This window comes from Saccostrea cucullata, unplaced genomic scaffold (assembly GCF_032062105.1).
Source record: "Saccostrea cucullata isolate Sc308-1 unplaced genomic scaffold, CSIRO_AGI_Scuc_v1 ctg5659, whole genome shotgun sequence".
NCBI lineage: Eukaryota > Metazoa > Mollusca > Bivalvia > Ostreida > Ostreidae > Saccostrea > Saccostrea cuccullata.
The window spans coordinates 1,539-16,091 of record NW_026929398.1 but is presented as its reverse complement, the minus strand read 5'-3'; the positions used below and the strand labels follow the sequence as shown (position 1 = coordinate 16,091).

General features: G+C 35.4%; 1 protein-coding gene across 1 annotated transcript in view; it reads left to right on the top strand.

Annotated features, from left to right (window-relative positions):
• Nucleotides 1-13,404, top strand: part of LOC134280754 (sulfotransferase 1C4-like) — a 30,583-nt gene extending 17,179 nt beyond the window's left edge. The window contains exons 3-4 of the mRNA XM_062763211.1: nt 9,322-9,413; nt 13,195-13,404. Of these exons, the coding sequence (XP_062619195.1) occupies nt 9,322-9,413; nt 13,195-13,389 (287 nt within the window). The 3' untranslated portion in view covers nt 13,390-13,404. The remainder of the gene's footprint in view (nt 1-9,321; nt 9,414-13,194) is intronic.
• Nucleotides 13,405-14,553: the final 1,149 nt, after the last annotated feature.

Below are 14,553 nucleotides of genomic sequence, written 5' to 3'. Positions count from 1 at the left end.
TATGGTGGGGGGTAAAATAAAACCAAAACGATTAGGTTAAAGTTCAAAAAGGGTCAAAGATCATCGCATGCCACACTAGACGAATTTCATATTGTGAAGTTATTTCCCCTTGTCGATGTGACATTCAGTTACTGCCAATACTGGTGCGGATCCAGAATTTTTTTTCGGGAGTAAGGGGAGGGGTTCACATCTCAGTCAAAAAATTCATGCCTAGAATTTCCTGACAAGCAGGAGATTGATTGATTGATTGTATACTGTTTAACGTCCCTCTCCAGAATATTTCACTGATATGGAGACGTCACCATTGCCGGTGAAGGGCTGCAAATTTAGGCCTATGCTCGGCACTCAGGGCCTTTGAGCAGGGAGGGATCTTTATCGTGCCACACCTGCTGTGACACGGGGCCTCGGTTTATACAAGCAGGAGAAAAAAAACTCATAAACTGAAAACAAATAAACAAAATAAAAACAATGATAGTGGGGTCAATGTTTTCTAAGTTAGGGGGAGGATGTCCAAAGTCATTTTTTATTTGCTTCAGTATATAGTCTTGTTTAAATAACAAAGGAAATTCCGGGGGGGGGGGTCCAATCTCCCTACCCAATCCCTGAAATATTTTTTTCCATTTGACTAATTATGTACATACAGTATAATTTGTCCAAACCGGCTATCGCTGGTTCCATAAAATTTGGCCGGTTTAGACAGAATCCGGAGTGCAGGAAAAATGCAGGAAACTATTAATTTTTGAAAATTTCGTTGTTTATTTACAAGACATCATATACATAATATAAAATATAATTGAATGATGAAATCAATCAATATTTTGGAGTCTAGAAATTATAAAATAGTCTCGCACGTAACTGTATTTTCTTGTTTATTCACGAAGTTTGAAAGTCGGGTGAAATGTTACCTAAAACAAAATCTACAGGCACGCATAATATAGGCTTACTATATATCAAGCGGACCGGGTTTCGCTTGTCAAAGAGCTCATTCAATGTATAGACACTAATGCACAATTATTTACGACGTGCTAATTATTGGATTGAACTTTTAATTTTTATGTAAAAAATTACGATTTCCCCCACAGTGTTATGGCGCCATTTTGAAATGCGTTCGATTTTCGATCCCGATTTATATTTTGATTTTTTAATCGCGTACACATAATTTTTGTGTTTATGTTATAATGTGGTAAAAGGAGTTAAAACAAAGTTAATGTTTTTTTAAATTGTAATTTAATCATATAATAGTTTTCAAGTGGGGTGTGTCACCGCCGTATTTCATCACATCTCATGGCACTAATCATGCTAATGCAAACACGGATTATCACATCCACCACGAAAGGTGTTAATTGCTTTGAAGTAACTCAGGTGTGGCCGGATTAGAGGAAATAATTACCGTTAATTATGAGCAGTTGGGACCAGTATGGCCGTTCGGAATACAGAATAGACAGTATCCGGACTACACAGAATTTTTTCTAATGAATTTGTTAAAGAAGTGCATGGGACTAAAATTTAGAGACGGAATGGACAAAAATCCGGAGTACTCAGAGTCCGGATTAGACAAATTTTACTGTATTTTGTTTCTTGTGTTTATATTATGTCGATCTGTCTATTTGTCTGCAGAAATTATAACCTTGCCCATAAGTTTTAAGTGGGATGGGCTATACAAATGGCTTCCACATTTTATAGGTTTATTTCTTGTGACAATTAAGACCTTTTATTTGGGTACCATTAATTTTTACCTCTGATCACTTGACCTAGAATACACATTTTTACAAGAAAAATACCCAACTTTAAACTTGGCCTAAATTTTGATCAGTAGGTGCTAGGGCTTTCATGCTTAACATGTGTATTCATTGTGAAATGTCAACAGGTATAAATATGTTTGACCTTGACCGTAGAGTTTGAACCACTTAAAAAATTAACCTTGGCAATTAACTTTTGAACAGGAAGTACTAGGGATTACTTATTTCACATGTGCATTCCTTGTGACAAGACTTTGACCTTGACCTTTGAGTTTGACATATATTTGAGAAACTTCAACCTTCGCCATAGGCTTCCATACAGGGACATCTGATCAGTGTTTCACAAACACATCTTGTCTTCATTATTATTTGGTGGTGTCTCCATATGAGGGAAAAATTCCCGAGAGAGATGTATTCACAGCAAACAAGCAAATTACTAAAGAAAATATAAAACATGAATATGTTGGTCATGCATATCTCTGCATGAAAAAAACAGCTTTTCAAATACTGCAACCATATTGTAACCCTTTCAAAACACTCATTTGAGCTTTTCTGGTTTCCTTATCATTATAACGTCTGTCGTGACATGTCGTCCATCTGTTTGTCTGAAAACTTTTTACATTTTTAACTTCTCTAGAACCACTGGTCCAATTTTACCCATGCAATTCATATAGAAATATGTACATTTGTATGTCAGACTGTCCTTCTGTCTGAATAAAATTAACCTTGGTCATCACGGTCATATCTACTGAATGAGAAGAGACAAGGCATTCATATTAAACTTATGTACTAGTATTTACCTGTGAGAATGGCATGGGTTTTTTTTTTACATATGACCTAGAAGTTTGACCTACTTGCAAAAAAATTAAATTGTTATAAATTCATCATTTTGAAAGAGAAAAGTTAGGGCATTCATATTATAATGCATGTATATTATTACCTGTGATAAGATCTTTCCAAATGAATCATGACTTTTACTCTGTGACCTTGACCTTGAAGCCTAACTTACTTTTCAAAAATGTTGCATTTGTTTATAACTTTTGATTGAGATGAGATATGACTCTCACATTTGACATGTACATTAATTACTCATAAAAATTCAAGGTGTTTCCCAGTATGCGATGCTTTTTTACCCTTTAACGTTGATGTTTTACATAATTTTCAAAATATTTAACTCTCCTAAAAGATGATTAGGCTTCTGAGTAACATTAAGGAGGACTTCAGGAAAGACAGGACTTTTTGCACAAAAAACGTCATTTTTCCACCCCCATTTGACCCCCCGGGGAAAAAATCAAAATTACGAAAACTTACTGCACATCTACATGACACCACCAACCATCTCCCAAAAGATGATTAGGCTACTGTGTAAAATGTAGGAGAATTTCAGGGAAGACGGGGCTTTTTGCATAAAAACGTCATTTTTTGACCCCTATTTGACCCCCTAGGGCAAAATCAAAATTCCGAAACCTTACTGCACATCTACATGACACCACCAACCATCTCCTAAAAGGTGATTAGGCTGCTGAGTAAAATGTAAGAGGAGTTCAGAGAAAACGGGGCTTTAAAAAACATTTTTAGACCCCCATTTGACCCCTCGGGGCAAAATCAAAATATCGAAACCTTACTGCACATCTACATGACCCCACCAACCATCTCCCAAAAGATGATTAGGCTGTTGAGTAAAATAAAAGAGGAGTTCAGGGAAGACGGGGCTTTTTGCATAAAAATCGTCATTTTTCGACCCCCATTTGACCCCCCGGGGCAAAATCAAAATTCCGAAACCTTACTGCACATCTACATGACCCGACTAACCATCTCCCAAAAGATAATTAGGCTGCTGAGTAAAATGTAAGAGGAGATCAGGGAAGACGGGGCTTTTTGCATAAAAAACATCATTTTTCGACCCCCATTTGACCCCCAGGGGCAAAATCAGAATTCCAAAACCTAACTGCAAATCTACATGACACCACCAACCATCTCCCAAAAGGTGATTAGGCTGCTGAGTGAAATGTAAGAGGAGTTCAGGGAAGACGGGGCTTTTTGCATAAAAAAACGTCATTTTTCGACCCCCATTTGACCCCCCGGGGCAAAATCTAAATTCCGAAACCTTACTGCACATCTACCTGACACCACCAAAGATCTCCCAAAAGATGATTAGGCTACTGTGTAAAATGTAGAAGGAGATCAGGGAAGACAGGGCTTTTTGCATAAAAAACATCATTTTTCGACCCCCATTTGACCCCCTGGGGCAAAATCAAAATTCCGAAACCTTACTGCACATCTACATGACACCGCCAATCATCCCCCAAAAGGTGATTAGGCTGCTGAGTAAAATGTAGAAGGAGTTCAGGGAAGACGGGACTTTTTGCATAGAAAACAACATTTTTCGACCCCTATTTGACCCCCCGGGGCAAAATCAAAATTCCGAAACCTTACTGCACATCTACATGACACCACCAATCATCCCCCAAAAGGTGATTAGGCTGCTGAGTAAAATGTAAAAGGAGTTCAGGGAAGACGGGACTTTTTGCACAAAAAACGTCATTTTTCGACCCCCATTTGACCCCCCGGGGCAAAATCAAAATTCCGAAACCTTACTGCACATCTACATGACACCACCAACCATCTCCCAAAAGATGATGAAGCTACTGTGTAAAATGTAAGAGGAGTTCAGGGAAGAAACGTGTGACAGACGGACGGACGGACATGAGTAACAACAATATACACTTTCTTTAGAAAGTGCGGGTATAATCATGCCAAAAAATACGTATTGTTTATTTTTTAAAAATGTTGAATCGTTACAATTGAACAAAAATTCTTTCACGTGCACGGTCTTAAACTTTGAACTTTTGCAGCAGAAAGTAAATTTCACGTAGATTTCAGAAAGTAATCCAAAAAATGCCAGATTTTAAAAAAGGAAAGCAGTGAAACAGATCAAAAAGATTATTATCTTGCGCTTTAGAGTCATGTTAATATACAGAAAAGACAGAAGTTACATCTGCTGCAATTTTTCTGTGTCTAAGCAAAGGCAAAGGACTGTTTTACAAAGAACGGATACAGAGACGGCTGCATTTGACGAGAAAAATATAGAAAAAAAAACGTTACGGAACTGCCATAATCTTTCAACCAAGAACACATCATAATCTTACTAAATATTGTGTTTTAAGCTGGTGAAATTAAATCAAAATTAAGTAATAAAAAAGTGACAAATATATTTTGTTGCCTCATTACATAAATTTGCATTATAACAATGTGACGTTAAGAACTGCAAACGATAGTATTGTTATCCCGCCTACCTCCCAGTCAATTTTCAAAAGTTAACATATTTGATGAATTTTTAATATTTTTTATAGATAATTATATGGATTTTCACAAAACATTACTTATTTGGAAAAACAAAGAGAGATAAGTCTAAAATTTTGGTAAAACTTGTGTTTTTCACTATAAAAATCAACGGAAAACGGAAAATATTTTTAAAACATCTCCCCCCCCCCCTGTGTCACAAAAATTCCTTTTTACAGGTAATATGGAATGTTATTTCACAAATTCATACCAAAGCTTTTTGTGTGACACGGGGGGGGGGGGGGGGGGGGGGGGGGGGGGGGGTTGGGGGGGGGACATGTGTTTATTGACAAAAAACGGTAAAAATGTTTATTTCCCACCAATTTCAAAGCGATTTACAACTGAAACATTACATTTTATTGATATATTCATGTTTTATTTATTTGCCTAAAACAAAAAAAAAAGAAATAAGGAACATTTAATCATATCCAAGACTATTTCAAAATATGGTGATGCCTGAAACTCACGATTTCAATGGAAAATATCGTCTACCCCCCTTTTTTCAAGAGCTGGAATTATGGATAATTTACTGTTTAGTGTTGGCATTAAGACAATTCATCAATTACCATTGAACTGTTCTTTGTATTAAACAAAGATTTTATGGCAAAATTGCTATACATTTTGAATTATATGGTTCCAAAATGTAGGCGGGAATCGAGAGTTAGCGTGCGTATTTCTTTGTGCGAAAAAAACCCACATGAGTTTGTTTAAAAAATTCGCGTAGCTTTGTACGCGGGGTGATCAAAAAGTTCGCGAACTAATTGAATAACTTCCAAAAAAGAAATGATATGGGGTTTTAGTGTTGAATTTTTTAAAAAGTAGCCTTCTCCGATTTTAATGGGCATCTTTAACTATTCTGCCCATGCGCGGATCACTTGATATAGGCGGTCACGTGACATACTCCTTAGCTTCTGTCACAGAAGCTTAAAAAAAATTCCGACTCTTGTACATGTATTTCTTACCATGCAAATTATTTTTTACAACAAAAACAGCCCATTTGTCAGAAATGGCCTAATCTCGGTAATAGTATGGATGGATAATGATATCTTTTTGCAGAATGGGCATGGTGACCATCAATACCCAAGTCCTCTGTCTTTTGAGCGTCGTTTATTCCACGTGGATAAAGTATAGATGCCTTCACTTAATCATATCGGATATGTTTAAAGTCGCAAGTAAACGATATTTTAGGGTTTAAATACTTATATTATTGTTAAGATATTCATCTATTTTTTTAAACGTAAGTTGGCGATCTTTCATATCAGATTGCTTAACGAAGGACACGTCTCTTTCCCAGTTTGCTTTCCACGGATAACGGAACAAACATCATTTTTAAACATCTCCCTTCCTTCACTTAAACAATCAATCCAATTAATGACATAACTTTAGGCTAGTCTTTCGCCTTCGTAAACCGTGAACAAATTATTATAAACTTCTGCAAAGGAATTTAGGAAGATATACGTTTAACTTTACAGCCGTTCGTTTCTCGAATACGACTGAGTCAGCCATTTTTTGTCACAAGTGATCTGCCTTATGACGTCATTTTCACATTGTGACGTCACAAACACGGGGCAAACGTTCCATTACATGTGCTATTTATAGTACATGTGTATGACTGTCTGCCAAATTTCATTCTGATCGGAATTGTGGTTTAGTAAATATAGAGATAGATTGCGAACTTTTTGATCACACGTACTCGTATATTGATGTATTTATGGGTGATGAGGAGGATGACATTTAAAAAAAATGAATTGTCTTCTTAAATGCCGCTACTCGATTACATAAAGGAATTTATAATGATTATCAATTTGTGCAAGTTGCACTTAAAGACCTTGTTCTGACAGATAGAGCATTTTTTATACCTCTGCCTCATCTGCCGCAGTGCCATTACTAATACTTCAGGGTAGAGGGAATCTGTTTGACTGCACAAACAATCCTGACATAGTCCCGATAAAGGGAATTTGAATAGTGGGTAGTGTCTTGTCCAATTATCGCCACCTTTTAATACCTGCGTTGGAAGATTCAACTACCCACCTGACCTGAAAAGATTTTGAAAAATATTGTTAAAAAATACATTTTCACAAAAAATGTAAACAATTTATTGCAAGAATTCACCTGTTGTTACAGTGTACCTTTGTTACAAGACTGCACATATTTGCATCATCAGTAATTTGTTTTTGTCCTTTTTCCGAAAACTTATGCCTGGATTCCAAGATCTTCGAGCAGAGGCAAAGCATCTCTGAACCAACAGTCAACAATAAAAATGTCTTATTCATTAAGCCAGCTCTGAATACTTTTTGCATTTGTTTTAATGTTGTGTTTGAAGATTGAATCATCATTGTTTTTATAATCAGCAAGGTATGGTCCTAAGAGTAAGACAAAGTACCCTAGAATTAAGACAAGGTAACCAGCAATAGTCGCAATCACCATATAAGCTTCATTAGTGGCCTCCCCTTGTGGATACTGTAAGCATATTTTTGGTAATGGAAGTTGTTGCTCTTGCCTTTTTATTTGTATGTGCCGTCCAGGACCAAAATATCCTGTTTCCTTCTAGATGTTACCAAACAATGTCTCCTTGTGCTAGCTGTCGAGTATGCATACATGTATATACATGGTCACTAATAACTTCCTCTCTGGTTATGTGTTCAATCCCAAGAAGATCATCTATGCTCCTCTTGCAGCACTAATAGTTCTTAAACTGGATTTCGAAGTTTGAAAGAGCGTTGGCAGTATTTAATTCGACAATCCATTCTTTAATTTGCAGAGGAATATGGCTACGGATTTTCTAAACTTCTAGATGGTGTAGATTTTACGTCATCTTTCACAGAATCACATATTATTTTGAAATTGTCTTGTTGAGTCCAAGTAGACATAAATGGTCTGTATCTGTCAGAGACGTAGTTTCATTAAGGTTCAAATAAGACTTCTCTGTTGAAGTAAATGTCTCTTAACAAATGCATGGTCTGTCTTTGGCTGAATTGCGGTACTTGTGGAGATTTTCCAGATGACCATGACAACATATATTCCCGGATGGAATTGGTACATTGTGTTAAAAACAAAACGGTTGACCGGCATTCTGGGGACACTACTAATCATTAGGGTCCTGATTTGTTACAAATGATGCAACAGGCATGAGTCATTGCATTGGATTTGAGTTGCAAGGATACAGATGGTCGAATAGACAAGTGTTTTCTGTTGTCATTTGATAGGAACAAAGCTAGACATTCCCTGTGAATGGTAAAGGAGGGTGTTGTAGATTTATGGTTTGAAACATTTCTGTAATAATTGCTTCTTCATTCGCTGCAGATGACTGAATTTTCTCTACTTTCGACCGTATTTTTTTCCTAAATATTTTTCTATGCCTATGTCAAGCCACTTCCTCTTTTGGTTTTGTTCTTTCTATGCCCAAGTAAAAAAAATTCCGGAAATTAGCATTACACAAGTAAACAAAATTCTAAAAAAAAAAATTAATTAAAGTACGGTGCCATTCTTAACCATAAAAAAAATCAAATGAATTATGATTAAAATTTATCAATTTAAAATTTCATTATGGTTTAGGATTGACGGCTACTCAATATCGTTGAAAAGGGTCCTAAATTTCTTTGTTACTTGGAACTTTTGCATTACCGCATTTGGATTGGATACTTATAATACTGCACATGCCGTTTCCTTTCCAAAAATCAAGACGAAGAACAAAAGGTTTTAACACGTAAAAAAAAATAAAGATAACCTCAAAGTTCCGTTGCAAAATAATTACGTTTGATTATCAGAATAAGAATATCAGCAGTCTTGTTTCTTAAAGTCTTCATTTCGTAAATTCTATAGTCGATACAATATAACCTTGTAAGCAAATACAATTAATCATTGAATCAAATGTTGACTGACGTTTTTCATACTAATAGTGGGTCCATTATTTATACTTTGAATTTACGACGAATTTTTCCGTTACATGTATTTCCCAATCTTGACAAATAGCACACGGCGGATTTGACCGGTCGGCAGGGGATGCTCACTCCTCCATTGCACCTGATCCCACCTCTGATGTGTTGGAGGTCCGTGTTTGCTCTGCTTCTATTTTATATTGTTTTATGGTATCTTAAATACTGTTCGTTATATCCATATCTTTCATTTCAGGGATTGACAGGGCCGAATTATGCACTTTCTGCTTTAGTTCTTTCTGTCGTGTGATTAAAAAATTATAAACTTTTATATTTTACTATTTTACATATATTCTTATTTACAGACATGCCATATGGAGGCTGGCTTGAATACGAGAAAGGCTTCAACAGAGACGATGAAAATATTCACGTCATTTATTACGAGGATTTAAAATTAGTAGGTATTTTACTGAATCTTTATAACTTTTTAAAGTGGATGCCATTCACGCTAAACGCCTAATGTCATGTTACTACCCTTACAAAAAAATACTATAGTTAACTATAGTTTACTATAGTTAACTATAGTAAATCAAAGTGTCAAAGTTTTCGTCAAAGTTTTTCAAAGTGTCAAAGTTTTCGACAAAGTTTTTCAAAGTTTTCGTTTTTCAAAGTGTCCAAAGTTTCCGATAAAGTTTTTCAAAGTGTCAAAGTTTTCGTCAAAGTTTTTCAAAGTGTCAAAGTTTCCGCCAAAGTTTTTCAAAGTGTCAAAGTTTCCGCCAAAGTTTTTCAAAGTGTCAAAGTTTCCGCCAAAGTTTTTCAAAGTGTCAAAGTTTTCGCCAAAGTTTTTCAAAGTGTCAAAGTTTTCTCCAAAGTTTTTCAAAGTGTCAAAGTTTTCGCCAAAGTTTTCCAAAGTGTCTATGTTTTCGCCAAAGTTTTTCAAAGTGTCATAGTTTTCGATAAAGTTTTTCAAAGTATCAAAGTTTTCGATAAAGTTTTTCAAAGTGTCAAAGTTTTTGATAAATTTTTACAAAATTTCAAAGTTTTCGATAAAGTTTTTTGAAGTGTTAAATTATCCAAATTTTCGATAAAGTTTTTCAAAGTGTCAAAGTTTTTTGATAAAGTTTTTCAAAGTGTCAAAGTTTTCGATAAAGTTTTCCGAAGTGTTAAATTATCAAGTTTTCTATAAAGTTTTTCAAAGTATCAAAGTTTTTGATAAAGTTTTTCATTCATAGTGTCAAAGTTTTTGATAAATTTTTTGAAAGTATCAAAGTTTTTGATAAACTTTTTCAAAATGTCAAAGTTTTCGACAAAGTTTTTCAAAGTTTTCACCAAAGTTTTTCAAAGTGTCAAAGTTTTCGTCAAAGTTTTTCAAAGTGTCAAAGTTTTCGTCAAAGTTTTTCAAAGTGTCAAAGTTATCACTATAGTAAATCAAAGTTTTCAAAGTGTCAAAGTTATAACTATAGTTAACTATAGTATTTTTTGTTAGGGTATAACCGGTAGAAATACACAAGTCGGTACCTCGTAAAATATTTTATTATTGATCCAAACTTGGAGTATTCTACACGATCGGTATGTCGGCGTGGACAGTAGAAGGTCCAGTTTCGAACTGACGATCATGTATGAAACGGCCAATTTATAACAATGATGAAATAAAGAATTAAAATGAAGAGTTACGCTAAGCAGATGGACATAATTGATATAATTAAATTAACTGAATAATAATTAACATGTTCACTCTGGCACAAGTGGCATCAAATGTCTTGCGGTCAAGGTATCTTATTATATTTTTACTTAGCACTATCAAAGAATATAATTGTGACTCAAAATCTGTTCATTTCACACGGTCACAGTACCCCTTCGCCCCCCCCCCCCCGAAACACGTCCTCGTGTTGCGACGTTTGCCTATTGTTGGTGGGAGCTCTTCTGGCAATATTTGAATTTCTTGAATGCTGGTTTCGACGTCCACGGGACGGACCACTGTTAATTGCTCTTGGTAAGGCAAGAAATGGTTCAGCGTGCTTGTTATGCTTGAGCAGAGAAATAATCTGTAATTTTTTTTGTCTTGGCTGGAATGCTCTAGGTCAGATATAGCATTTATAGCATTCCTCGACTCCTCAAGCTCAGTTGACGCAGCTGCAAGTTTTTCCTGAAGTTCTCTGATAGTCTTGTCTTTCTCCGATAGTCGAATATGAGACGTTTTCCGCTCGCACATCAATTTGTTTTTATAAAATCGAGCATCCGATTTGCTGAGAGCCGCCTGTTCCCGGAACTTTTCAGCTTGTGTTTCCAAAGTTTCAGCATGAATTTCAATGACACTTACTGAAGAGAAAGGCATTTCACTCAAAGATTCTTTTTCTTTGTGGGTTGTCCGACATTTTATCATTCATTCTCTGTTCCTGATTTGCTTCCTCTTTGATTTCCTTCGCACCGTACATGTTTCGTCAGTCTGTGTTTTGACCGAGCGCGTCGGTACTGAAAAGACGGCACAGATGGTACAGAAAGTCCGTGTTTTACACATCCTAGCATAGTGTCCTCTTCAACACTTGAAACATGATGACGTCAGTGCGTTGCAGAAGGTCCAGCCGTGTCTTGACAGCCGTGTCCGTAGCGTCCACATTGATGTAAGGTGAAGCGCGGTGGGACTGGTCGCATACAGGCAGGAACAAATGGGAACATATCCATGATTAGGGGAATTCTGCTATGAAGAATGGCAAACTCGCTTAGCTGTATGAGAGTACTGGAATCTAGCTACTACGAAGTATATGCAGTAGCCTTGGGTAAATTACCCTTAGGATTCTCCACCAAGTATAACCGGTAGAAATACACAAGTCGGTACTTCGTATAATATTTTATTATTGATACAAACTGAGTATTCTACACGATCGGTTTGTCGGCGTGGACAATAGAAGGTCCAGTTTCGAACTGACGATCAGGTATGAAACGGCCAATTTATAACAATGATGAAATAAACAATTAAAAGAGTTACTCTAAGCAGATGGACATAATTGATATTATTAAATTAATTAAATAATAATTAACATGTTCACTCAGGCACAGGTGGCATCAAATGTCTTGCGGTCAAGGTCCATAATTATGTTTTACTTAGCACTATCAAAGAATATAATTGTGCCTCAAAATCTGTTCATTTCACACTATCACATTACCAAGAGTTTCCATCAAAGCGCTACCTATTGCCTGTTTACCGCCCCCTTTATCTCTGTCTATCTATGATGATACTTCAGATACAATTTTAGGTGACTTGCAGGGTGTCAACTCGTCTTTAATTGAGAAGGATAAAGTTAGGGACCTATTTGACAAACAACGGCCATATGGAAACTGCATTTAGTCTTTATTTCACAAAAATAAGAGTAAAAAAAGGGGATTCGGTTGAGTTTACCAAATGAATGTTTGTTCATTATCCTAATACTAGATTCGCAAACCTACCCGTATCATTTACAGTTTAATCAATAGAATAATTATAAGTTACACTGATCACACAATCTAGTTATCTGGAATATTTAGGCCTCGGTCCTGTGATGTTACATATGGTTACTACAGCTAATGACAAAATTTGTTTCCATTGCAATTGAAATCAACAAATGGCATCACCAGTAAACAACAAATGTTTCGTAAACTCCGATTAGGTATTGAAGGGTCGCATCAAAGTTCATTTCCAGACTATGCTTTACTCAACATTGGTCAATATTTAAATGAGTAACGAAATTTTCTCTTCTCATTCAACCAAATCCAGAATGATCGAAGATCGTACATTCTGGCCATGGTTTGCGACGATGGTATTATTTCAAAATTGGTATCTTTTCAAGGAAATGGGTTAATATATGAATTATAAATTAAATCTGAACATTTATATATTTAATATATATGTGCTTGAAATTAAGATAAACTTTTTAAAATACATAGCGGTTCAGATTTTTATTGTGCAGTATCTCCCAAAATAATGAAGGAAATTCATTCGATATTGAAATTAATTTATTTTTTGAGTTATTTCTACATGAAATGAAGACTACGCAAAAAACTTTGAATATGCATCCATTTACATGTTTTGATTCGGTCTGTGTGTTTATTAGTTACGTTTTGTACCTGCTAAGGTTAACGTTATTTTGTCATATACAGTGGATCAGTTAGCAATACATTGTTATGGATATCCGAGGGAGCCCCCCTCCAACATTTAAAGGGCAACATTAATAATTTATGTAATTTCTTTCTTTTTTCTATAGAAAGCAGTAGAAGAAATTCGCTTGTTGGCGAACTTCTTGGAAGTTAAATGCACAGATACTCTGATAGAAAATATTGCTCAGAAATGTGGATTCGATAATTTGAAAAAAGCTCATTACACTGTCAAAAAAACAGAATCTAAAGTGGGTCACTACAGAAAAGGCAAGTTTATAGTCCTTTATCAAAAGAATGTTTAAAATATTTGTTTGATCATGAGATCAAATATTAATTATATGTGCTCAAACACCATTGTGAAATGTACAATGAAGTTGCGCACGGTGTTGGTGTCAGTTTCGGTAACGTCAAAATGACGTTATTTTACTTGAAGTTCTAGAAAATTTACTTGACGTTACTTTTTTGCTAACATTTTTTATGGAGAAAAAATAAAAACCCAGTAATGCCGCCAATTAAATAATTCAAGTAATTGAAAACACGTGTAATTAAATTCTCTGCACTCATTTCCATGCATATTACAGGAGGAAAATAAAAGCATGGTTTGCGTCATAAAAAAAAAAAAACTTGGTAGATATAACGAAACTTGTTCAACATCGCATTTTCAATTTACATGCTTTTTATTTTATTGAGATGAATTCAAAACAATTCTATATGATATCATATCAGTAGGCCCCAGAACCTGTCCTTTGCTGATTTAGCATTGAATTTTTTTGTTAATTCCCATCCCATCTTGTAATGAAAATCTGATACATTTGTACTCACCTCCGACAACCCCTTACCCATATTCAATACTGTAAACCAACTTTTATTCGCGACGACTTTATTTCGCGATTTACCACAGATAAACTAGTTCGCAACGATTTATTTTCGCGATCAAGCCTTTTTGGATCTGTTGTTAATAGACACATACACTTTAAGGACCGGTTCGCGGCGAGAAATATTCGCGATGACGAGGCTCTCGCGAACTTCGCGAAAATTTCTCGCACGCGAATAAAAGTTGGTTTACAGTATTGGACTACTCAATGTAAACTCGTCATGTATAGAACAGTTAAAATAGAGTTGACACACTTTACTGTGAGTTAATTCAAATTTGAAATCATATCCTTGCATCAATTTTGGTTTGTGTGATTTTCTTTTCGTGTCTTAATTCGAACTCTGATAGGTACTTTTGTACAGATTCTGGCAAGGATATACACTGATACAGTGTGTACAAGTAAACACTGCACATGTTTTATTTTATATATAAATACAACTTTTAAAACTTGAGTTATTCTCCTAATTAATCATTATTGGCATGTTTTTCTTTTATCCATATCAGGCTCATCAGCAATAATATTAAGAGTAAGTTTTGGAGAGAGAAAAATATATTGACGCTTTACATAACATTTTATGCATTGAACCTAATA